General features: G+C 38.2%; 1 protein-coding gene across 2 annotated transcripts in view; it reads right to left on the bottom strand.

Annotated features, from left to right (window-relative positions):
- The window catches only part of LOC113934082 (spermatid perinuclear RNA binding protein), a 132,993-nt gene that overhangs the window by 27,449 nt on the left and 79,335 nt on the right, over window positions 1–26,209 (bottom strand). For both annotated transcript variants that reach the window (XM_027614638.2, XM_027614637.2), the window contains exons 4-10: window positions 24,138–24,303; window positions 20,036–20,180; window positions 12,634–12,725; window positions 11,994–12,089; window positions 10,743–10,854; window positions 9,977–10,074; window positions 9,652–9,763 (exon numbers count right to left, since the gene is read on the bottom strand). In XM_027614638.2, the coding sequence (XP_027470439.1) occupies window positions 9,652–9,763; window positions 9,977–10,074; window positions 10,743–10,854; window positions 11,994–12,089; window positions 12,634–12,725; window positions 20,036–20,180; window positions 24,138–24,303 (821 nt within the window). The remainder of the gene's footprint in view (window positions 1–9,651; window positions 9,764–9,976; window positions 10,075–10,742; window positions 10,855–11,993; window positions 12,090–12,633; window positions 12,726–20,035; window positions 20,181–24,137; window positions 24,304–26,209) is intronic.

The following is a 26,209-nucleotide window of genomic DNA, read 5'->3' as shown; positions in this document are numbered from 1 at the left end:
TAAGACTTATAAAGGATATATAATGGTTATGGAACAAAAACTAACTGAACTGATTATCAATCAATTTCTTGAATAAAGCAGCTAGCTAATAACACTGTCAGGTATAAGGGAGGAACGTGGCTGTCCAAGTTAAAAACAACCAGGGAAAAGCTCATCAATATGTGCAAGGACTCTAAAGAACTCTGTGTCTTCAACTTAAAAGTTCGTTGTTGGGTTTTTCCAAAAGGAAAGTTATACGCAAGAGATTCATTCCACAAGATTTCTAGATACTTCTAGTGAAACTCCATAATAATACTGAGATTAACTATATATTCTCTGATCATCAAGATTTACTGTCCCTTGTGGTAAACAATGCCTTCAGCATTTGCTTGAGTCAATACTTACCACTCAGGTCAATCAATCTTGATGCTCTCTTCAACAAAAACAGTATTTGCTTTTATCTGCCTAGTATCATATTTCACTTACATTACATAAAACTGTGAGTGTGCCAGTCTCCCAGAATGGAGTCCTTACAAGATAAAAGTTAAAAAGGAATGATGTCTATTCAATCACTCTCCCACTCGTTAAGTTACATTAAAAGCTGCTTCGTGATTGCCTGGAAATCACAAGCTGGCTTAAACACACAGATCTATTCTCTAATCCTGCAGCTACATAGAGAGTTCCATGGATTAAGCTTCATTCTACCATCCCAGCTGCAGGGTTGTAAAATCTGGTGTTAATCATAACAGTAATGTGAGCAAAAAAAAAAAAGGCTTGCTTTACAAAAAGCAAGTAGTTTTCAATCTCTATAATATCTAGAAATGAGAAGTGATCATTTGAAAGGCAACAATTTTGAAGAATAATATGAGTTTACCATATGCTTGGCACTGTGCTTAATACCTTCACTGTAAAAATCTTCACTTAAATGTATTAACTTATTTAATCCTCACAAGCACCTATGAAGCCTATACTTTTATCATAATTTTTTAAATTTTATTGTTATGTTAGTCACCATTCATTACATTAGTTTTTGATTACTTTTATCATAATTTCATTCTTATATTCATTCAACAATATTGAGCATTTTTTCTTTCTTTCTTTTTTTTTTAAAGAGAGAGAGCGAGGGGCACCTGGGTGGCTCAGTCGTTAAGCATCGGCCTTCAGCTCAGGTCATGATCCCAGTGTCCTGGGATTGAGCCCTGCATCGAGTTCCCTGTTCAGCGGGAAGCCTGCGTCTCCCTCTCCCACTCCCCCTGCTTGTGTTCCTGCTCTCGCTATCTCTCTCTCTGTCAAATAAATAAATAAAATCTTTAAAGAGAAAGAGAGAGAGAGAGAGCAGGGAGGGAGGAGGAGAGGGAAAGAGAGAGAGAGAGAGAATCTTAAGCAGACTCCACTCCCAGTGTGGAGCCGATGAGGGGCTTGATCTCATGACTCTGAGATCATGACCTGAGCCGAAATCAAAGAGACACTCAACGGACTGAGCCACCCAGATGCCCCTAATTGAGCAGGACAATTTTAGGGGCTGGACATGTAACAGAACAAAACAATGTCTCAAAGAGTTTATGCATAGTGGTGGAAGCTAATTATATATCATAAGATGGTCAGCAAAATGGGAGAAAAATAAGAGGCTTGAGGGGGTGGAGGTGTTGCTATTTTGTATGTGGTGCTCATCAGTAGGGTCAGAGAGGTATCACAGATAAGGTGACCCTCTGATGAAGACCTGATGAAAATAACAGAGTGAGCCATTCAGCGATTTGGGGAAGAACCCCAGGCAGAGAAAACAGCAAATACAAAGGTGTTAAGATAGGAACACGCTAAGAAACACCACAAAGGCCTGAGTGGTTGGAGTAGCCTAAACAAGAAGGGGATGATTACAGAAGATGAGGAGGGACAGTAACTGTCAACCCTAGCTGCCACCAATTCACCAGAGGAACTTTTACAAAATACTTAAGTTCCACTGTCCAGTATGAGAAGTAAGTAAATTCAAAAGGCCTTCTTCAGAAAAGCAACTAGAAAAGCTGGAGAAAAGGTAGAAAAAAAATCTATTCCCAGACACTAAAGAACTGTGGAGTCAAGATATGGGAGATAATGGAAACCCTACACTACAGGCCATATTTCCCCTAGGTGCATCTTCCAAATCCAAGAGAAGCCACTAAGAACTGGACAGAGTAACTTTTAGCAGACACTCAGGACTCAAGGGTCAAAAACTGAAGTTCAAAAAAAAAAAAAACTGAAGTTCACCAAGCAAAGAAGGCCTGTTGAATCCCCCACACTGGGGGCTGGGCCTCTGCAATGTCATACACTAGAAGTAAATAAAGTAGAAATAGTCTGGATCTCACATGGACTCGAGCCCATCTTAATCCTTGATTGCATTCAAACAATCCAGTGTCACCAATTCCACTAACCATCGCCCAGAAACAAATGTAAATCCTCCAAGATATCATTATCCTAGGTTTTTAATTCTCTACAACTGTTCATTTAAAGTGCCCAGCACTCATAATAACTAAAGACATGAGAAGACAAGATAATGTGATCAAAAATCAAGGGCCGGAGCAGACAACAGAAACAGACCCAAAAGGATCTAAATGATTGAGCTTTCAAAAACATACTTTATTAAAAAGAATGATCAGAATGTTAAAAAAAAAAAAAAGACAAGAAGAAGAATTTCTGGCAGAAAATCTGAAACTTTATAAACTTTCTCTTTTTTTTCAGAGTATGAATCATTTACAAAAACCACGTACGGGGCCATAAAATAAGTCTCAAGAAATATCAAAGGACAGAAATCATAAGAAGTATGTTCTCAGATCGCAGAATAAGCAAGAACTCATATAAAATAAAGAGATAACTAGAAAATCCTCATTTGTCTGGAAATAAAGCAATGACATCTAAATGGCTCAAAGAGCTGATAACAAGGGAAAACAAAAAACAGTTTTAACTAAGCAAGAATGAAAATATTCATGTCAAAAGAGTGTAGGGGCGCCTGGATGGCTCAGTCGGTTGGGCGTCTGCCTTCGGCTCAGGTCATGATCTCAGGGTCCTGGGATGGAGCCCCACGTTGAGCCCCACATTGGGCTCCATGCTTAGTGGGGAGTCTGCTTCTCCCTCTCCCTCTGTGCTCTCTCTCGCTCTCACTCTCTGAAGTAAATAATCTTAAAAAAAAAAGAGAGAGAGAGCATAACACAGGGCACCTGGGTAGTTCAATCGGTTATGCATTCAACTCTTGATTTCAGCTCAGGTCAAGATCTCAGGATCTTGAGATCAAGCCCTGCATCCACTCTAGGTTCAGTGGGGAGTCTGCTCGAGATTCTCTCTCTCCCTCTCCCTTTGCCCCTCCCCCTACACTCGCCCCAAGCTCTGTAATAAATAAATCTAAAAAAAAGTGTAATGCACATAAATCTGGGCTTAAAATGGAAAATTTATAGCCTTGGTAGTGTATATATAAGAGATCAAAAGAAATTAATAACGTACCCAGCTATCTCAAAAAGTTATAAAAAACAAAAAACAAAAAAAACCCCAGCAAATAAAACCCAAAGATAGTAGTGAGGAAAAACAAAGAGCACAGATCAATGAAATAGAATATAAGCATATACCAGAAGATGATCAACAAAGCCAAAGTTGATTGTTTTTAAAGACTGATTTACTTATTTTAGAGAGAGTATACAGGTGCAAGCGGAGGGAGGGGCAGAGGGAGAGGGAGAGAATCTCAAGCAGACACCCTACTGAGCACAGAGCCCGACTGGGGCTTGACCTCACAACCTGGAGATCATGACCTGAGCCCAAACCAAGAGTCAGATGCTCAACCGACTGAGCCACCCAGGTGCCCCCAAAGCTGATTTTTTTTTAAAAGACTCATAAAACTGATAGACCTCTAATGAGAGTGATCAGGGAAAAAAGGAGGTATAAAATGTACATAAGAGCACATCACTAAAGATACTGCAGACAATAAAAAAATAAGATCTTATAAACTATTTTTAAATTTGGTTAAAATGAACAAATTCCTAGAAAAACACAATTTACCAAAACTCTGGTAAGAAGATAACAGTCCTTTCCCTATTAAGGAAATTAGATCCATAATTTAAAACCTTCCCACAAAGAAAACCACATGCCCAAAAGGCTTTGCTGATAAATTCTTCCAAACATTTAAGGAAGAAATAACATCAATTTTATACAAATTCTTCCAAGGAAAAGAAAAAGAAGGGACACTTCCCAGCTCATTTTGTAAGGCCAGCATAACCTTAGAGCCAAAACTTGACAAAACATTACAACAAAGGAAAACTGCTGGCCAATCTAACAAAAATTTGTGTTTTTGTGAACTGTTCACAAAAACCTACACAAGGATCATTTGTAGCAGTTTTATTTGTAATAGCCCGAAACTGAAAGCAAACAAGATGTCCTACAACAGGTGTGTGGTTAAACAAATTCTGGCTAATCCATGCCATAGAATACTACTCAAGAGTAAAAAGGAAGGAACTACAGACACACACAACAACCTGGACGGACCACAAGGGAATTATGCTGGGGGAGGGAGGCACTCTCAAAAGATCACATGTGGTATAACTCCATTTATATAAAATCCTTGAAAGAACAAAATCAAAGAGACTGAGAAAAATGCATGGTCTCCAGGTCTTGGGGATAGCGGAAGGGAGAGGAGTGGGTGTGGCTACAAAGGGGCAAAATGAGAGAGATCTTGGTGGTAGTGAAATAGTTCTGCAACTTGATTATGATGCTGGTTATACAAATCTACACATGTGATAAAAATGGCATAAAATGTATCAGTGTCAATTTCTTGGTTTTGATAGTGTACTATAGTTACATAAGATGTAACCTGGGAGAAACTGGGTGAAGGGAACATGGGACCTCTCTGTACTATCTCTGCAACTTCCTTTGAATCTGTAATTATTTCCAGATAAAAAGAAGAAAGGAAAAAAAAGGACTTCAGCTTTGCTGAGAACAGACAACAGGGGCAAGGGCAGAAGTAGGAAGACCAGATAGGAAAGACAACCGCAATAATCCGGTGAGAGACGAAGACACTGTAGGCCAGGATGACAGCAGTGAAGGAGCTAAAGAAATAGCTGAATTGTGGACATATTTTGGAAAGTAAAATAGACAGGATGTGCCATTGGTCTGGATCAGAGTGAAAGAGAGGATTCAAAGGGTGAAGGTGTCTGACCTGAGCACATAGACAGAGTTTCCAATGACTGGGACAGGGATAACTATGGAAAAGAGCAGACCAGAGGCAGGGTTAAGGACAGGAATTTGGATTTAGACATCTGAGGTTTCAGATGTCTCTTAGACATCCATGTGGAGGCACTGAAGAGGCCTCTGGATATCTGGGTCTGCAGCCAGAGGCTGGTGGCTAGGACTGGTAGTAGAGATATGTACATTTCATGACAAGGGACTAAATGAGGTCACCTAAAGAGTGGGTGTAAATAAAGATAAATAGTCTGAGGACTGCACCCTGGGACACTCAAATATTCAGGAATCAGGAAGATGGAGAAGCTGAGGAGAGGGCTGTGTGGCTAGAAGAAACAAGAGAAAGTAATGACCTAGAAGTCAAATGAGTAGTATTTCAGAAAAAGTGTGTGACAATGACAAATGCTGCTGAGGATACAGGGTACCAAGAACTTTTACACACTGCTGGTCAAAGTATAAACTGATATATATAACTATTTACTAGATCATATGCTAGCCTACACTAAATCCTGGATATACACCCCAGGAGCCACATATAAAAATGCTCATAACAATACTGCAGGTGGATGCCAAAAAATGAAGACTCCAAGTGTCCTGCAAAAGTAGATGGATAAGCTGTAGTACATTCATAATGGGTACTATGTAGCTACTAAAATGAACAAACTTTAGCTATATGCAGCAACATGAATGTATTCCAAACAATGCTGGAGAGAAAGAAGCCACTCACAAAAGATTAAATTTAGTTTGATTCCCTTTCTGTAAAATTCTAGGCAATATCACATTGTTTAGGAAAGCATACTCAGGTGGAAAAGCTATAAAGAAAATCAAGGAAATGATTATCAGAAAGTCAGGAATGGTTAGTAGTTCATGGGGCAGGGAGGTGATGTGGAGAAATAAACAGATACTTTCTGAGAAGCTAACAATGTTTCTTAAGGATGGTGACTGCATGTAATTTTTTAATCATTATTTTCTAAATGATACATTTTATACTTTTCTGTATACATACTATAACAAAATTTGGGAGCAAAAAAAGTGTTCCTCTGCATCAAACGCGGCTAGTCCAGTAAGATGAGGACTGAAAACTACCTGCTGAGAGCAGTAACATGGAAGTCACAGCAAAGACTTTGGTAGAGTGGTGAGGAAGAAAGCCTCATTAGAGTAAGTTCTTTTAAAAGTGAAGAAAAGGAGAAAGAATAGGCCACTCTTTTCAAAAGTACTGCTTATAAAGGGGAGCAGAGGAGGGAACTGCAGAATTGGGGGGGGGGAGTTTGGTTTCATCTTTCAATTTTTTTTTTTAAGATTTTATTTATTTATTTGAGGCAGGGGGAGAGAGCACAAGCCAGGGGAGGGAGAGGGAGAAGCAGACTGCTGCTGAGCAGAGAGCCCAATGCAAGGCTCAATCCCAGGACCCTGAGATCATAAACCTGAGCTGAAAGCAGATGCTTAACCAACTGAGCCACCCAGGCGCCCCTGGTTTCATCGTTGGAATGGGAGGCATTACAGCAGGTTTTTATGGTGATGAGAATGATCCAGTAGGAAGGGAGGAGTTGATGCTGGTGAGAAAAGAGAGAACTGCTGGAATAATGTCCACTTGTAGACAAGTAGAAAGACTGGTCTTAAGAGCCTGGATAGTCTATCACAGTCAAGGGAGTTTATCCAAATACATGAGTCCTTTGAGCAAACAAGATCATCAGATGAGAGTGAAGTGTTGGAAGAGGAAGTATGAAATGGGAAAAGGTGTAAAACAGTTATCTACGAAAACTGGAGGACTCTAGAACTTACAGAAGGATTGCTAGACAACACAAAGGGTCTACTTAAGGTTATTTACACCTGAGACCTAAAGGGAAAAGTCAAGATGATTGTATTTTTCCTCCAACTATGTTCAACAGCCTGGTCTAGGTGCAGAATTGGATTTTCCCAGAGTTAGAATTGTGCCAGGAACAGAGGATCGAGAAAGGGAAGGCATGTATGTGCTAGGGAGTGATCATGATGATGGACCATGGCATACAATCAGAGAAGGGACAGAAGAGAGAACATGAAGAAGGTGAGACTATGAAAAGGTAACAGAATCAGTGGTGAGGCTCAAGAACTGGACTAAGGGTAATAGACAATGATGACAAGAGGCAGTTAGAAGTGGGATTCTTAAAAATAAGATTACGGACAGGGTAGAGTTACTCAAGGCAGGTCTAGGGTACGTTCACAGTATGGGTAACTGGGGTTGGATAGAAAACAGTATTTGTGGAAGAAGAAATCAAGGAATTAAGAAGTCAAAATTTGGGGGAAAAAAAATCATCCGAGTGCATAGTGAAATCACCAAGAATTAGAAGAATAAAGTTTAAATGCCAATGTCAGGAAGCTAGGTGCTAAAAACATGAAGATATGAGGAAGAATGCCAAAGGGTCTGGAGGCAATGGCCATGGTCCCCTCCTCCTATAGCTAAGGCACAGATGGGTAAGTGACTTGCCCAGCTCACGCAGCCAGTAACTGATAGTGCTTGAATGGAAACACTGACAGTCTGGTTCTTTTTTAAGCTATAAATTGACAGATCAACAGTTCCCTAACTTAAAGTTAAAAAACAACAACAACAACAAAAACCTAAGCCACACTACAGGAGATATACTTTTTCTTCTAGTGAAAGAAAATATAAAAAAAAAAAGCTATGAATTCAATGATTCAAACAAATTTTTCTATACTAATCACAAGAATCTCTATAAATATTTGAAAATTTTATTCAATCCACACACAGTGCTTAATGTCACACGGCTATGTGAATCCTTTTCAAAAAATCTTTGCCCCCCACCCCCAAAATCTTTGCTGCTATGTGAGCATCCTCTGGAATAAGGTGGCTTTCATTCCACAAATACTTATTGAGCATCAGTTTTTAAGCTATATAGTAGGATCTGGAGAATTCCTTACCCCTGAAAAATTAGGCAGTGATTCTCAAATTTTTATTTTATTTTAAAGATTTTATTTATTTATTTGACAGAGAGAGAGACAGTGAGAGAAGGAACACAAGCAGGAGGAGTGGGAGAGGGAGAAGCAGGCTTCCCGCTGAGCAGGGAGCCTGACACGGGGCTCAATCCCAGGACCCTGGGATCACGACCCGAGCCAAAGGCAGACGCCCAACAACTGAGCCATCCAGGTGCCCCTATTTTATTTTTTTTAAAGATTTTACTTATTTATTTGGGAGAGAGAGAGAAAGAGAGAATATGAGCGGGAGAATGGCAGAGGGAGAAGGAGAAGCAGGCTCCCCACTGAACAGGGAGCCTGACACGAGGCTCGATCCCAGGGTCCTGGAATCCTGACCTGAGCTGAAGGCAGATGCTCAACCGACTGAGCCACCCAGGGGCCCCTCAAATTTTTAATCTCAGGACCACTTTATTCTCTCAAAAAATTACTGAACACTCAAAGAGCTTTGTTTTTTGGGTAATATCAATATTTAGCTTATTAGAAATTAAAACAATTTTAATATAGGATTACACAAAAAAAAACATTCCATTAGCCAGAGTGATGATGCTATCACATGTCACAGGCAGCCTCTGGAAAACTGTACACTCATGAGACAAAGAATGGAAAAGACAAAAAAAAAAGCCTTAGTATTATTATGAAATAGTTTTGGTTTTGTGGACTCCCTGAAAAGTCTGTTAACCCACTGGAATTCTGTTGTCTAAATAAACAGATTGAGCCATCGCACTATTTTTGTCATATAAAAATTATTAGAATAATATCCATTGCAGGAGATGGGCTCAGTCCCAGGTGAAGAATAACTTATGTTAAACATTCCACTTCCTAGCCTAAGAGGAGATAAGGGAAGGGGGGGAAACACGTACTGTGCACAATGAGGTAATTAAGTGATTCACGTCAGAGTATCTGCTGTAATCCAGGCACTGAGTTAGGCATTTTAATCTGACATCGGGTAACATCCCCACCGAGAGAGATGAACCCATTGCTCAAGGCCTAAAGCTAGTAAGTAGTGGAGCTTTGACTGGAACCAACCAAGGTCATACTGACCCCAAAGCCTGTGCTCTGCCTGTTGAAACTGAGTTCAGACAGACTAATCAAATGCAATAGTTCTGAATTTTCCAGTGTACTTTTCTCCTCCTCTAGATCTCTTTCTTCGTTACATAATAACACTTCCAAGCATGACGAAGATCTAACTGGTCAGTGACTATGATAACATCTATTCTCAGCTTATGGCTCATCTTTTCCCCTTCGACCACCAGTTCTCAAAGTGTGGTCTCTAAATCTGTGCAGTAAACTGGATAGACTGGAATCTGGCTAATGTAGCTAAGTGAGTTTGTCACTACTAAGAATAAATGGTAGTAAGCTGATGTTACCGATGGGAGAGAAGAGAAGAAAGTCAGGAAGAAAAGCAATACACAACTTGGATTAACAATAAAGTTCCCTCCACTCTAACAAGAGATGCAGTCCATGACCATTTTCACCACTGCCCACGTCCACCCCCAATAAAACACTCACCTTCTTTATCAGTAACTGACCAGGAATATTTCTGAAAAGGCTTACTAGATGGAAGGGGGTCCATCTCCAGCACTTTATAAATCTGGCCAAAGGCTGATAGTCTGAGTGCATGCTAAAGAACAAAAGATTTATTTATTCAAATTTCAGTGGCCATTCATAAAGCCTTTAGTACATGTAACTAAAAAGACATTCATTAAATGTTATGCTTATGATGGCAAAAGTCCCTAATAACAAACAAGAAAAGAAGTGTTTAAATGGAATGATTCAGAAAATGAAGTTATGATCTTTCTCTAAACAGATCATTGTGACATGTCCCATCTTTTACCTGTGCACTGTGGGTAATATCTTCCTTTTGCTGGATGGTCATATAGCTGAGAGCATCTGTTGGGTCTCGCTCACAAGGATCATGGAGACCAGGACCCCCTTTGGCAAAAGCAAAAGAAAACCACAAGCACCACTTAGAACTGAGTTTAGAATTCCATGAACTAACACAAAAGAGAGAAAAGAATGGAGAGAAAAAGAAAAACAAAATGAGGAACTAGGTTAAAAGTCTGCTCAATTAAATGGAATAAAAAGGACTCTCTCATTTTCAATATGTTAACACTTAAATGTCCTTATTTTACTGGAAGTCACTTGCGTTATCTAAGGACAAAATTGGGTCTTGCTCTGAGAATTTAGAAACAGCATGATGAACCATCCCAGATCTTTAAAGGGATTACGTATGTAAAATAAGACCAAATTTAATTTTTCCAAATTAAACACCAGACTGCAAACAGAATGAACTTCATACATTTTAACCAAACATCTATATTTTCAAATTCAGAGCTCTAGGTAAAGCAAATTCATAGCAGACACAATATCTTATTAGTACCTTTTATGTTAGTACATATAAAACATAAATTACAGTTATTGAAAGAGAGAGTTTTATAGCACTTTTCCAACATTCAAACATTCTAGTTGCTAACATTCCAAGCAAAACAACACCTACACATCATTTTCCTGTGCAGAGGACAAATTTAGCACATATTCAGAAAACTAAACTAAAATGAAATGTTTCTGATTCTTCTGCCTCCAGAGTTTGAAACCCTTACCAGGAAGTAGTATTCCAGATGCCAAACACTCCATTACTCGTCTCAAGGCCTCCCCAGCGCCCAAAGGTCTATTACAAGTACCTATAGACTTTTCACATATAAGCTCTAGTGGCTAGAAGATATTAAATTACAAATTAGTACATGCACCAAGTGTTAAAAGGATTCCAGTTAAATGTGAGCTGACATTTCTAACTACAATGGAGGCCAAAAAGGTGAAAGTCAATTTAATATTTAGGGCCCAATTAAACTTTTCCTGCTTGATTATCAACTTTCATCCCAGCCAGAGTTTTTAAATCAATCATTTTTGAGGCAACATATTCAGAAGACATTTTGTTACAAAAACTTTGTTTTTGGTTACCCTGAAAGGATCACTTAAGAAACTGTGGTCACCTAGTTGATTTAACAAAGATTTAACAAGCTTTTGTCTACGTTAGTAATAGCTAATTAACTAATCAATGTTCAAACCCAGCCCACCTATCTCCTACTTAACCTAGGAAGTACTCAAACCACCTACAACTTCACTTCAGACAGCCTGTCCCAAGTACTACAATTAAAATAAAGGAAAGACCAAATCTCCATAGTTAATAAACTAAATAAACTAAAACCTCATGTACTATATATCAAAGTAATAATTGTTAGATTAATCTAAAATGACCCTTACAGCTTTATTTGTTTTATAACGTTCTTCACTGTGGTCTTGACTGGGCCAAGCATAATAATTTCCAAATGAAATAAGTTTTGCAATATACATTATAAACTAGGTCCAAAATTGTGTCAAGTGTACTATTTGCCCGACTTTACTTACTAAAACAAACTTATATTGAAGTGTCTACACTCAAAGATAAAGAAAAAGAGGATATGGGAGCCATATACAGGCATATCAGGTAATTTTTATTTTAAATGGAAGCAGCCCTGAAAGAGGAATGTGCCAGTTGAGGAGGCTTTCACGGGCAGTAGGTGAACAGTCATCAACCATCAGTACAGAGTAAAGTGCAAGAAGACAGTCACTTCTGACAGGTATAGAACCTTTTTGTCAGAAAAATATCTCAGGCTCTGTAATATGAATATGATGAGGTAGAAGAGACAGGTTATATGTGTAAAAAAAGTATATAAAAAGATATATAATTTTTTTCTAGAGAACAGATAATGCACACCTAACTCAGAATGTAGCCATTTTACAGTAACATGTGATTTCTACAGGATTTCCTCTGACTATGGCTACAGAATTTGCTTTTAACCATAAGTACTTACCCATCCTTTTAATGGTGCCCATGTGGGAACTCTGTTGCACAAATCACGCAGAATGCGGAGGACAATTACACATGATTTTAATCCGTTTGCCCTTGCCTAAAACAAACAAAATGATTCCAATATCCCTGTTGAAATCCAGTCTTCATTTTAAGCACACGGATCATGGATAGGTTCTTTAAAGTGAATGCTAATTAGTCACTCATTCATTAGTTGTCAAGCAAACCAAAAAATTAAGTTATTAAAAGCAGTAAAAATGTAGTTTAGAAAGACAGATTTTAAAGTAAAGGAAGCATATTACTAAAATAGCTTTCACAGCCTCATGGCAGTCCCATTCTGGGCAACCATCTATCTTATCTTCCAGCTTTTCTCATCCCTGTTTGTATTTTATAAGCCATCATTTGAAATTCAGGGTACTAAGCCAAAAAAGATTATATGATAATTAAACATCATTAACTGCAGCAGAAGCTATACTCTGTACCTTACCTAAATTAACTCATTTACTCCTACAATAACCCTATAAGGTAGAAAGCACTCCCATTTTATACATTACGTGCACAAAAACCATTAAGTGGCAGGTGGCAGGTGTTCCAAATGAAGCCTGCACATGGTTACAGTAACAATAAAATAATAAAAAGCCAACCTGAAACCATTTGGCATGTCGAAGAGACGCCAAGGCGTTCAGGCATTTCTGCCTGTCCAATAAGTCCGGAGGATCTTTCATCGCAACCTTTTCTAATAGGAAAATGGGATAAAGAAAGACAGATACAATTTGACCAAGGGTTTCCTGTCAAATTACCAAACAATAAAAATAAAAAGAGCAGCATCTGAGTGAACTAATAAGACTCCCAGAAGATTTCACGATTTGGCTTTGTTTTTGTTGCTTTCTCCTTAAATTACGTGCACAATGATTACTTAAGTAAACAGTCATCAGAGCCGTTGTGTGCACAGGTACAACAGGAGTACAAAAGCATTCATTAACAAATACATGACCGATGCTACATACAATCTGGGATCTTATTAAGCATGTGTGTAACATTACAGGGGCACAAAATAGGTACATAGCACTTTTGCCTTTGGCAGGGCACAGAGAGCACAAATCTGGGACCAGGAGCAACAATGATTTTCCTTTACAGAAGAATTGCTGATCAGTTCTTGAGGGAAACTGGGGCTCTTTTATGTAAATAATTTGAGATTTACTAAGATTACACTGAATATAATTTTTTTTACAACTAAATAAACTCATCCAGCAAGATAACCCTTAACAGAAACTCTGCTCCACTGATGAGAACTCTTCAAACGTCACCTTAAATTCTCTCATTATTTCTTTTCTAAAACAAAATTATTAGAACTACAAAAATGAAGTACATTGGAACATTTCAAGTTTTATCTACCTTTAAAAAGGGGGGGGGGCAGCAAAGAATACTATCTAATTACAGTTTTCTGACTTGCCTTTACATTTTAAAGTTGGATTAGATGGCCCAGAGCAGCAAAAGAATTCAAACACGAGATTAATGATAAATACCCATATCTGAGAAGATGTCACAGGATTCTAAATCCACGTTCGGATCGCCAAATTTAGATCATCTCTAAACTCCCAGGAAGTAGGTTTTTAAGCAATATTTGGTGCAATATTTATAATGCATAACATACAAATATTTCCTGAGGAATAATTCTTTGTCTAATCCATTTAAGTCAGATTCACCATTCTCTTGTATGTGGGAGAGTCCACCCAACACTTCTTCCTAGTGTAACCCTAACAGTCACAGAAAGCAGTATGTCTGTGTGGGCCAAGTGATACGTTGTAAACATTTTTAAATGGGAGACAAGATCACTGACCTTTGAGATTCTTCAGTTATAAGATTCTATTAAGGCAACTACACTGTAATATTCTAATTGACAGAATGCCATTAACTAAAACCAATGGGTTTAGTTAATTGGGCATAATGCCCAACAGAAAACAAATCTATGAAAGAACAAACTGTGGCTCTCTCTATTGGCTGTTAACGCTCTAAAGGCTGAAGTGCTACACACTTATTTTCTGACCAGGTGAGCTCTACAGCAGATATTTGCATTGGTTCACATTAACCTCTGCCCACAAATTCAAAACACAGGGTCTCATTTCATTGCCCCTTTTTACTCATAAAATGGGAAGCCTCAAAAAAAAAAAAAAAACTATTAACGTAATTTATAAACATAGATATACTATGAATATGTAGCCATAGCCTATGGGTATTTACTTCACAGATGATCTAGTTCCTAGATTTGCTTAATTCTGTCTCTTTCTAATAACATAAAACATAAATGAACTCATTTTAATGTTTTTATATCAAAATGCTCTACTGTGGTCAATACAAGCATCTGTGTAAAGCTCACGTACCAGATAAAACAAACTACTATAAATGAATGATTAGAATCTCTTAAAAGTTAGACATGACAAAGGTTGACTGACTGCTAAGTAATGTAAGCTCAAGAAAAAAACATGGAATGTACTTATTTTTTAAGACTTTTAATCTTCAAGTTAAAAGTAAGGCAAGCTAAGTTTTATCCGATCATCTTAACTGGAGTGTTGGAAAAGGGGGCAACGGAAGACAGGCGTTGAGTCAGAGGAAGTTTGCATAGGAAAAGACAAGGCAAACCAAAGCTCTTTTTGAACTTTTTGGTACTTTTGCCCAGTGGTCGCAGTTTGTAAGTAACATCTTATGCTCAGTGCAACACAGATGTTTTTAAAGGGGGACAATGGCAAAAATATTTAGATAAATTCTTTCATCCCCAAGGTCAGATTTTAATCACAAACTCTTATTAAAAAAAAAAAAATAGACATCATCTTGTTACAGACAGTCAACATTTGGAGGCAGTAGATTCTGCTAAAAAGAGATGAAAGGCACAGGCAGTGAACAGAAAGAAGGCTTGCACTGGTCTCCCTTTACATCACCACCAGAATGGCCATGTTTCTTCATGCTCTCATAGTCAAAAAAGTCCAAAGATTCAGAATGTTTCAATATTTGTGAGGTGGGAAACAGCAGAGGAAATGTAATAACTCATCTCATTTTATCTTCTTCAAAGTTTCTTATTTTAAAACAATATAAATTCATACGGCACTGCAGTGCTACTTATAAGCCCTGCTTGCCTATTTGCTTTATATAAAAATATTAGTTTTATGGGTACCTGGTGGAAAAACAATGCTACTTCTCAGAGTAAAACCTCAACCTTAACATTTCTGTATGAACTTTAACACAGGGGTTTCAATTTTGTTGGAGAAGCAAAACTTTTCTGATAAAAAGACATTTGGAGTCTTTAAATTAGAAACAATGGAACTGTGAGCCATTTCATTTTCCTACAGTGACCAGTAAAACAGATGAGAAACAGCAGAGGGGATGGGCTTGGGGAGTGACAAAAATGCTAAAAGCAAAGAAAAACAGCTTTTAAAAATTTATTGCTCAGTAACCTGGCATCAGGGCATGAAGGCACATAAAACGTTCCGAACAATGGAAGCACTAGAAGACAAGTCTACTATGCCTAACTTTGCTTATTTGGTTAGAGGTCAGATCAGTGACCAGAAACACACCGTACTGCAGGAAATGTTGGTCAGTTTCTCTCAATCCCTTCACACGTAAGCTAGCTCTCTGTTAACAAAACACTAGCCTGGAGATGGGGTAGGGAAAAGCCAGAACATGACTGTTGAATCAAAGTTATTTGTGAGGAACCTGGGCTCTTCAAAGGTAAAGTAACTGAGCTGGGTTATCAGAAAGGCCTCCTTGACAATCTGGATGTAGCTGAGCTACTGAATTCATGCTGACAGGATTTTCTAGTTAGCCTGAAGATATCCTGGCAGCCCCTTCTCTCAATTCCTCGAGGCTTTGGAAGAGCAGATACTAGGCACCAAGCCACTGCCCATGCAAAACATCAGGCCACAAAAATGTGGACAGGTAAATGTAGCACTAAGGTAGAACAGAGAGAGCACTGTTTTCCTAATTTATGGTAGACACATCACTGGATATGACTTTTCTTCAATGCTTCAGTAGGCGGCCGGCCACTGGAAAGGTAATGGCTGAAGATTTGCACTGGATAGTGTGGGTCCAGCAGCTGGGGAAGGCAGGAAGATAAAGCCCACTGCATCGTTACAATCCCAGCTGTGGTCTCCGGACCAATGCCTTCTGTTTAGCAGGCCTCACGCTGGTAAACTGCCAAGACGCATCAGAAGTTCATACTGGCACCAATACGTGAAAAGGGGCTTTTGGGCAGCTTCTCTGTTGTGAACCCCTAAAAGTCTACCCCAAAACTGAGGACAGAGGTTCATCTTAGCCTAAGCCAGAAGAGTTGCTGTGGGTTCCCTATCCACTTGGTTTCGAACTGCACTGTAAATATAATAAATAGCTAACTCACCACCCTCACAGCAAATACACTTCTTAAAATCACAAGCACCAAAAGAAGCTGAGACCCTGTAAGGCTGAGAATAACTACATCAGCCAAGAGGCTCCTACACTCATCCTAGAGAGTAATGGGAGCCGACAGCACACTGGACTTAGAGTGGGAGGAGCAGGGTAAAACCCCCATTTATCAAACAAGGCAGTTATCTACCTCATAGGGCTGTTGTGAAGCTTAAATCATATATGAGAAAATGCTTCTAACACAGTAAGTTATAAAACACTTTAACACAGCTGAATCATCAATATGCATTGCTTGAATATCAAGATGCCCATTGTTAATGCTTCTTACACACCACACAGTCCTATTTAATCAGGTAATGTGCTGGCTCCAAAATTCATTTAACAGATTTTTTTTGGCGGGGGGTGGGGGGCACAACACACCTATAGTGTATTAGGTACCATTCTCGGCACCAGGGATAAAGGACACGGGTAGGGAAAAATACACCCACCCCTTGATGAATCAAAAGCTATATAACAAATCAGCTCATTATAAGCACTGCAGCAAAAACAGTATACTGGTTCTAATACTACACTTCAGTGGATCTTTAAGAGTTTACCTGTGTTTAGGTTCAGTTCCTCAGATCTATCAAGTACATGTTATTCTCACTGTGAACTGAAGGCAGTTTGCATATGTGAGTTTGCACTGGGAGTCCTTTTAGTATAAGCTGAGTAAGTGTAACTACCACTATTGAGCCAATACTTTGTGTAGGTATCGTAGAGGTCACACTACATAAACTCTGTCATTTGACCTCAAACAACTTTCTCAAGTGTTTCTTATCTACAGCTTAAAATGAAGAAACCTGTCCAAGATCACACAGCAAGAGTACCTAATGGAGTTAAGAATCAAACACCTAACTGCCAGGCACTAAGTGCTGCTTCTCCTGCGCCTTCTTTAGCAGGAAGTATATGGTGATGGGGAGTGGTTATTCTACAGGGCCTTCAAGTAAAGGGTTAGAATATGGCAAGAAGACTGACAGCACGGGAGGAATCTTACCTGTGAAAGAGTAAGCAATACCAAAGAGATTCACTATATACTCCGGCCACTGAAAAATTTAAGTAGCAATCTGAATGAATAATTAGACCTACTTCTGCAGAGACAACCCTAAGGAGTTAAGCGTGATGTTCTCACCTGCCCCAGTCCTCTGGTTCTCCCTGCTTGCAATCACGCTTTTTTCCCTTTTTTAGATTTTACCCAAATATGCAGCAAGTGAAGAGAGGGAAGAGAAAGATGTGAGTGTATACGTACTGTGAAAAGTTGGTTTGTTTTGTGGGGAGGGAAGCTGTTGAGATTCTATAGGAAAATGTCTCCTCAAAGAGAGTTACAATGCATATTTTTTTAAAGACTGAGAAAGAAAAGGAGCGGAGATTTTGAAAAGGGGGATATCTCCCACTCTTAGAAATTCCTGGAACCCAAATGAATCCTGTACTTTCACCCCATGCAGCTGAAAATAACTGCATCAAAGTGGGAGGAGTTGTCTGGTAGGAGGAAACAAGTCCTATAGAATCATAAGCCCAGGTCTCAAATGCTCAGTCATGCCGGATCCTAAAAGTTGCGCTCAGGAATACACAAAACTGCAGTGCAAATCAAGAAGCATTTTGAAAAAGCCCAGGTTGGACAAAATGCACAAATTCTAAGAGGTAACAGTGACTCAACAGGGCTGAGAGTTTAAGGACGATACGTGCAAAACAAATCTTTCCACCATTCAAAAGGAGAGGAAGTAATATGTTTTACACATTAGCTCCAGGCAGATTCTTTCACCTTCTCTGATCCCACACAATAGTGTTAATATCAGCTGATGAGACTCAGCTCAAAAAGAGGTCTTGGGATCCTTTAGTAACCCAAACGCCTTGAACAGAGACTATTCTACAGTAACTAGTCTTCTAATAAGGGTGCAGTACAGTAAAACTCTGTTTCCAGCTTCTGTGAACAGAAATTAAAGTTACAGAAGCAAGAGACCAAGCTTAAGGGTATCACAGAAAACTATTACCTAATCCCACGTAAGTATACAAAACCACGGGGAAAAAAGAAGCCTGATGTTCTCTTAATATTTTCAAAGAAATAACAGAAGAGATGCCTACAGCTACAAGCAGATGCAGAATTAATCTGGTCTTTGGTGATTTCAGTCTTTTTTTCCTCTCTCTATACTCAAATAATTAATAATACCTATAATTATAACTATCCTTAGAAGTGGTTGGTTTTACACTAGAGGGTCAAGTAGAACACAGCTTACCAGAGTTAACAGAATTATCTTGACACTTCAGAAATCATTTTATAATTCTACAGTTAATGGTGAACTGTAAAGCTGTTAAAAAAGCTGCTTAGGATTGGTTCTTCAGAGGTATTAGAGATACTATATACAGCAAAAAAAAAAAAAGTACTGGCATAAACCCAATTACAGATTGGATGCACTTTAATTTTAAAACTTGAGTCATAATGTGTCTACTTTATATCTGTTGGGTATGGGATAACTGATTTTAGTTATTCCAAAAAAAAAATTTTTTTAAAGGAGTATATCATTTTTACTTTAAGAGATTCTATGAGACATGTCTGCCAAAACTCGAAATTTCTCAATCCTAACATCACTAATGTGTCTTTTAATACACCTTTATTGTCAATTTGACATAAATTAAGAAACTGACCAGTATTTCTTACTGCACTGGTATTTCAGATAAGGGAGTAAGTAATGGGACTTGTTGAATGTCTAGTGATGAAAAAACAGCAATCCTAAGGGAGTCCCCACTGGCCCAGATAAGCCACACTGCCTCTAAATTGTCATGACAGAGAAGGGCCAGTTGGTCAAAGGTCTGACAAGAGGACAAATATCACATGGCAAGTGTTTCTAGGGATAGGAATGAGAGGCAGAAACAAGCTAACTTGACAGGATAAAAACATCAGATAAAGAAGTCCAGCTCCATTATTCCTTCTCAAAGCTGAATACAGATTTCTTACTCTACTTTTATGATGACACTGCCATACAAGAATTTTTAACTTCAGAAGAAAGTTAGTTTAAAGCATTAATTCCCACATATATCACATACAAAATGTTAACAGGATCACAAACCTCCTAGAAAAAAATTTACTAAAGATTAATTTTTAAGAAAACAATCCCCCAGTTTATATCTCTTACATTATAAAACATATTTACACATGGACAATTAGGTAAAGCATAAATCTTACAAGGCTGTAACAGTTATTAGAAGTCAAGAGCAATGTACAAATAAGTAACTTGAAACAATGAGTGAGTAAACTTTGAAAACAATATTGTTCTGGACCACATTTAATCCTAAAATCAGACCTAAAAGCCCAACTACATAGACTAGGTTGGCTGATACCAATAACAATGTAATAATAGACAAAGGAAAACAGAACACCGTAACAGTATAAAAACTAAAGCAGAGTTAAGACCAACATGATAATCAACAGGTTTCTGAATTAACACATATTTCAAATGTATACATATTTGCAAAATACGGCAATCGTGTAGAAATAAAGCTTTTTAAAATACTACGAGTGGCATAAAACAAATGAAGACAGTTATTCCTTAAATCCATTAAGCACACTTAACATAGCATTCAAGAGAGGTCTTATGCAAAACAAAATCTATACACGTGTACCTCCATCCTTCTTCTCCAATTCGTCCCTAATCAGAGGGGAAGTAAGTATCACCTTCAAAGTCAGCGTGGGCTCTTTTGTATTCCGTATTATAATAGAAGCCTCATCTACGCATTGTTCCACTTGGTATTTCTCTTCTGTGAGTTTCTGAAAGTTACCAAGATTTCAAAAACACCTAATTAATTAGATTAAAATCTCAATAAATGAATGACTGCCCCTTAGTTTTCAAATGTTATTAACTATTAGTAATAGTGGGCTGAAAGTCTTTAACTAGTTCTTTAGTTTAAGGATAACATTTCTCTCTCCTCCCAACTTACCACAACAAATCTTCATTCTCCACACTAAAAATGCAACCACACTGTCAACTATCTATACAATTACTAAACAATCTTTAAAACAATTCTTTCTAATATGAAAGTAAAATACCAACAGCATCATTATGTGATAATGGGTAAAGTGTTGTTCTTAAAATTCTTACAGAGAACTACTGTAGAATAATAAATTGCTGAGAATGTTCTCTAAGCCAAATCCCTTTTTGACAGGACTGTCTCAAAAGGAACTCCTACTTGTTAAGGACTTACAAATATAAGATAAATTGATTTTTATATAGGATTATATAGATTGTTAAAGAGAATCAAGTAAGAAAGAACGAGAAAGGATCTCTGCACTGTCCCTTACCAGCAAAAAGATTAGTATAAACAAGTCACTTCCTTTCCCAAAGGACAGCTAGGTCTCAGAGATCACTCCAGTGAGACCTAACATTATAGGACAAGTCACCTGACATCCACAGGGAAACATACAGTGCTTCTTTTAGCATATAATTATACACGTATAATTTAAGGGCCTTCCACAAAATAATCACCAATTAGAATCACATATTAAGCTATATTTATTATTATACATTAAACATACAGCTTAATAAGTTACACAGGGTCTTACTTGGTGGTGAAATTTGTATCTATTACCTGACATAAACAGCTGAATGGAAACACTACTAGATCTTTGCGTATCAGTGTGCATTAAAAGAACTCAAAGCCTTTTTCATAAAAATAGCATTTTACCATTAAATATTTATAGCAAAAAAGATAGCAAAATAGAAAATTCATTATCCTAATTTTGAATAAAGGAAACCAAGGAAGGGAAAGGTCACACAGTCACTGGAAAAACCAGAACTAGAATACAGAGAAAAAGGAGAAGCCTGTTTACATCAACACTATAATAACAATAAAGATGCCAGCAGAGAATGAGTCAAAATAAATCTTCAACTATGCATGCAGATCACCATGGTGTAAGTTTCAGGCTAATCAAAAGTGATTCCTGGTTTTGGTCACCCTTATCCCTTGCTCAAGGAAGTTCTAAAATTGACCTAGAAAAGAGTATGTAGAGAAAAGGTACGGTACAACCGAAATTTAATTAAGGTAGTTAAACTACTGAAAGTTTTGCTATGGTAAGTGCTCAGGAAAAAGATTTTTAATTCACAAGAAAACAAGATTGTATCATACCAGAAATTGGTTTTCCATACAAACATCAAAAAAACAAGGAGGCAGGGAGTAAAGGTAGAAATCATGCTTAAAATGATTTTCTGAAATACTAATAGTAATAATAATAACGTGTGTATGTATGTGAGCATATACGTTGGCTTTCTGAGCCAATTACCCAATGGCTAATCTGAGATGGGTATACAATTATGTCCCCATTTTACCTGGATACCTCTACCAAAAAACCTATAGTAATGGACCTAACCATCACACAAAGCAGCTGGTTTCAGGGTTGGATAACTCTATTGGCTATGATAAAGTGAAATACTTTTCTCTTAATGTCTACCACTGGTCTTAAGAATTCAGCCTCTTTTATCTTCTCTAAGAAGCCCTTCAAAGACCAAAAGATATGTGTCTCTTTTTGGTCTTCTCTTGCCTAAAAAGCCCCAGTCTCTTCAAATTTAAAATGGTTTATACAGATTGCACTTTCTTCTGGGTTCTTCCCTTGAACACTTACTTGCTAGCTCAACAAGAACATTTTAAAACTGTGGTGCCCAGAAATAAAGACTCACACCAAGGACACAAAAAATGTAGAGTTTACACAGTTGTGATCTGCACAGAGAAAGCTCTATTAATGCAGACTGAAATTTGGCCCAATCTCTCATATCAATACTAGAGAAATTTGACAGATTTTCAGAATAAGAACTTCACTTATTTATAGCCCTGGTTCTCAACTCCTTTTCCAACCTGACAGAACTAAGGAATAGGACCACTCTCATAAGAAACAGGACTCGCTACAGGGAGCAGAAACAGGGGTGAGATGGTTGAAAAGCTTCCATGAATTATTACTTTATCCTAGATTTAAAAGTAACAGTGCTGGGCGCCTGAGTGGCTCAGTTGGTTAAGCGACTGCCTTTGGTTCAGGTCATGATCCTGGAGTCCCGGGATCGAGTCCTGCATCGGGCTCCCGGCTTGGTGGGGAGTCTGCTTCTCCCTCTGACCCTCTTCCCTCTTGTGCTCTCTCTCTCTCTCATTCTCTCTCTCTCAAATAAATAAATATCTTTTTAAAAATAAATAAATAAAAAATAAAAGTAACAGTGTTCACTGCAATGAAAGCAGGAATACAGATTACATTTTAAAACAATATAAAAAATAGAAATGAGAAATTTTATTAACATTCTAATAACAAAAAGTATAGCTAGCCAGAAACTCCTGTTATTGAGCTCACTGTTTTTTAAAAGCTCTACTGGGGGGCCTGGGTGGCTCAGTCGGTTAAGCATCCGACTCTTGATTTCGGCTCAGATCATGATCTCAGGGTCATGGTATTGAGCCCCACATCAAGCCCTGTGCTTAAGATTCTCTCCCTCACTCTCCCTTTGCCCCCCCAACCCCCACTCCCCACCCCCCCCAGTCTCTAAAAAAAAAAAGGCTCTATTATTGTACTCCATATTGCTCACCACTCTCCCTTCCCAAATGATGACAAAAGGACTTAAAATAATTTTTAGAATAAATTTAACCTTATGAAAGAGCAAAAAATTTCTTCATGAGAACTGAAAATGGAAAAGCCAAATATATGTTCAGTCACTTAGAAAACCATATCTTGAGATCTAAGGCAAAATGAAAATATAATGCTCCAAAAATTAAAATAGGGAAATGTGACACTTAAACACAAATTTGAGTGTCAAGAATAGTAGATAAAAAAGTCAGGAAGATGGTCTTAAAGATCAACTTGTAAGTGTGAAAGAAAAGTATCCAGTAACAAAGCTAATAAAAACAAATTTAGAATTCATGTAACTTGGGGGGAGAAAGAACCTTTTTAGAAGAAATACAAATAAAAGAACTAAACACAAGAGAGCATTCAACTCAAAGGACTGTGGGACCCTGAGGGCTGGTATCTATATGACACGGATGTAAGGACTAACTGATACGAGATCATCAAAAAGCTACAATCTGATTATACCACAGACAACACAAGTGAAACTGAAAGATGATCACAGCCTTCCAGTTAGTGATGCAGCGGGCCCTCGGAGCAGACGGGCAGAGCAAGTCCTAGGGCGGCCACTGCCCCAGACCAACCCACTGTCTTCAGCCCTGAGGAGCCTTCCGCCTTCACAGCATTCTCCAAAAAGCATGCCAACATCAAAATTTTCTAAAAGCATCCAATTGGAAAAAAGGTCTGGAACAAGGAATTAATAGTGACTTTCTATTAACAGAATGAAAGGGTGACTGTTAAATTAACTGAGTTTTCAATTTTATTATCACCTATGAAAGTTTCTAGTTGTCTACGCTCTTTTTGATCTTTTCTGCATTATACCAACCCTTCTAGGAAGTTTATAAAACTGAGAGACCTAGTCTGAAAAACATGAAGCCTCTCAGCAAGATATACCTAAAAATTGAAGACTGTACCTTAAAAGCCTTCTTAATCTAGTAAATATATCCTGAGTACTAATCATCAGAAGTTTGTTTTAAATGTGATGGATGAGTCACTGACCCAGAGTAGCAGTATTTCCTTTGTCTGCATCTACCCTTTACTATTACCAATTTCTTATTATTAATTTCATCAAGGTTGCTACCTATTTTCACCTTTTTACAAATTCTCCTAGAGGTGCAATTAAACTGTACTCACCTGAATCTGAACAGGAAGATTATCTTTGACTGTATTTAACAGGGTCTCTGTGGGTTTGTCTTTGCACATTAAAACCAGCTCCAAGTCCATATCATCTTTAATCAGCAAGCCTTTTGCAACCAGGCCAATCCTCATTACACCACACAATGTCCGACCACCTTGATCCCTAAAAATAAAAGTCTAAATGATTACTTTTACAACCTATTTCCCAAACTATAACTTAATCATCATTTGGCTTCCTGGATATCCATATGAACTGATGAGTATATAAATCCAGACATCAAAAATTAAGTCTCAGATTTAAGACTAATAAAGTATCTATCTTCCCCAGGGAATCAACAGGGAGCCTATTTCATACTACAGATCTTTTAATTCTTTATTACAGTTACAGTGCTTGTTAGGAAAGTCTATATGTACTACATCCTCTTAAACATTTTTTAAAATATTTTTAAACTTCCTCCTATCTTTTTATTAGTAATTAAAGAAATTTGTGAGAAACCTGAACACCAAAGTATACTGAAAAAGAGCACCAGGGTGGAAATCTAAAAGACCTGAACTCTATTCTTACTGGTGCCTGCTGGCTCAGTACCCATAACTGCAAAACAGCCATCAGCTGCATGAGCCTTAGCTCATCCCTTCTAGCTGTATCATTCCAGGAATCCACAAAAGCTTATGGGGAAAGCAGAACAATGTGATAAAACTAAAGAGCTGAGGAAAGAAGGAACAGACCAAAGATAATCTGCCAGTATATGCATTCTAAATCCAGTCGTGGCTAAAAGAACAAACATTCAAAGAATATCACATCATGAATGGTGCATAAAAATAATGTTAATATCTACCCTTGATTTTAATACTAAAAATTTCTTACCGGTTCATTTCCCTTATCACAAGTGAAAATGTAACTAACCTTAGCAGTCATTCAACAAGTAAGCAAGTGTCTGAGTACAGAAAGTATACTAAAGGAGATCCAATCTCTCCTGCTCCTGAGGCTCACACTGTAGTAAAGTACAAAAAGTAACCTGCTTAAAAGGGGAAGAGAAAGTAACATCTGAGAACAAACTGAATGTCACAAACTCTCATTTAAACCTCACAACAAGGGCACCTGGGTGGCTCAGTCCGTTAAGCGTCTGCCTTTGGCTCAGGTCATGATCCTGGGGTCCTGGGATGGAGTCCAGCATCAGAATCGCTGCTCAGCGGGGAGTCAGCTTCTCCCTCTGCCCCTCCCCACCATGTGTACACACTCTCTCTCAAAAATAAATAAAATCTTTAAAAAATAAAAAAATAAGCCTCACAAGAAGCTTGCATTTAAAAGACAAGGGATGTCCCAAATGGCCAACAGACACATGAAAAAGTGCTCCACATCACTCGGCATCGGGGAAATCCAAATCAAAACCTCAATGAGATACCACCTCACACCAGTCAGAATGGATAAAATTAACAAGTCAGGAAACGACAGATGTTGGCGGGGATGCGGAGAAAGGGGAACCCTCCTACACTGTTGGTGGGAATGCAAGCTGGTGCAACCACTCTGGAAAACAGTATGAGGATCCTCAAAAAGTTGAAAACAGAGCTACCATACAATCCAGCAATTGCACTACTTGGTATTTACCCCAAAGATACAAATGTAGGGATCCGAAGGGGTACGTGCACCCCGTTGTTTATAGCAGCAATGTCCACAACAGCCAAAGTGTGGAAAGAGCCAAGATGTCCATCAACAGATGAATGGATAAAGAAGATGTGGTATATATATACAATGGAATATTATGCAGCCATGAAAAGGAATGAGATCTTGCCATTTGCAACGACGTGGATGGAACTGGAGGGTGTTATGCTGAGCGAAATAAGTCAATCAGAGAAAGACATGTATCATATGACCTCACTGATATGAGGAATTCTTAATCTCAGGAAACAAACTGAAGGTTGCTGGAGTGGGGGTGGTGGGAGAGATGGGGTGGCTGGGTGATAGACATTGGGGAGGGTATGTGCTATGGTGAGCGCTGTGAATTGTGCAAGACTACTGAATCACAGATCTGTACCTCTGAAACAAATAATGCAATTATGTTAAAAAAAAA

The sequence above is a fragment of the Zalophus californianus genome, chromosome 13 (assembly GCF_009762305.2).
Source record: "Zalophus californianus isolate mZalCal1 chromosome 13, mZalCal1.pri.v2, whole genome shotgun sequence".
Taxonomy (NCBI): Eukaryota; Metazoa; Chordata; class Mammalia; order Carnivora; family Otariidae; genus Zalophus; species Zalophus californianus.
The sequence above is the reverse complement of the archived record's forward strand: the minus strand, read 5'-3'. Positions and strand labels throughout refer to the sequence as shown.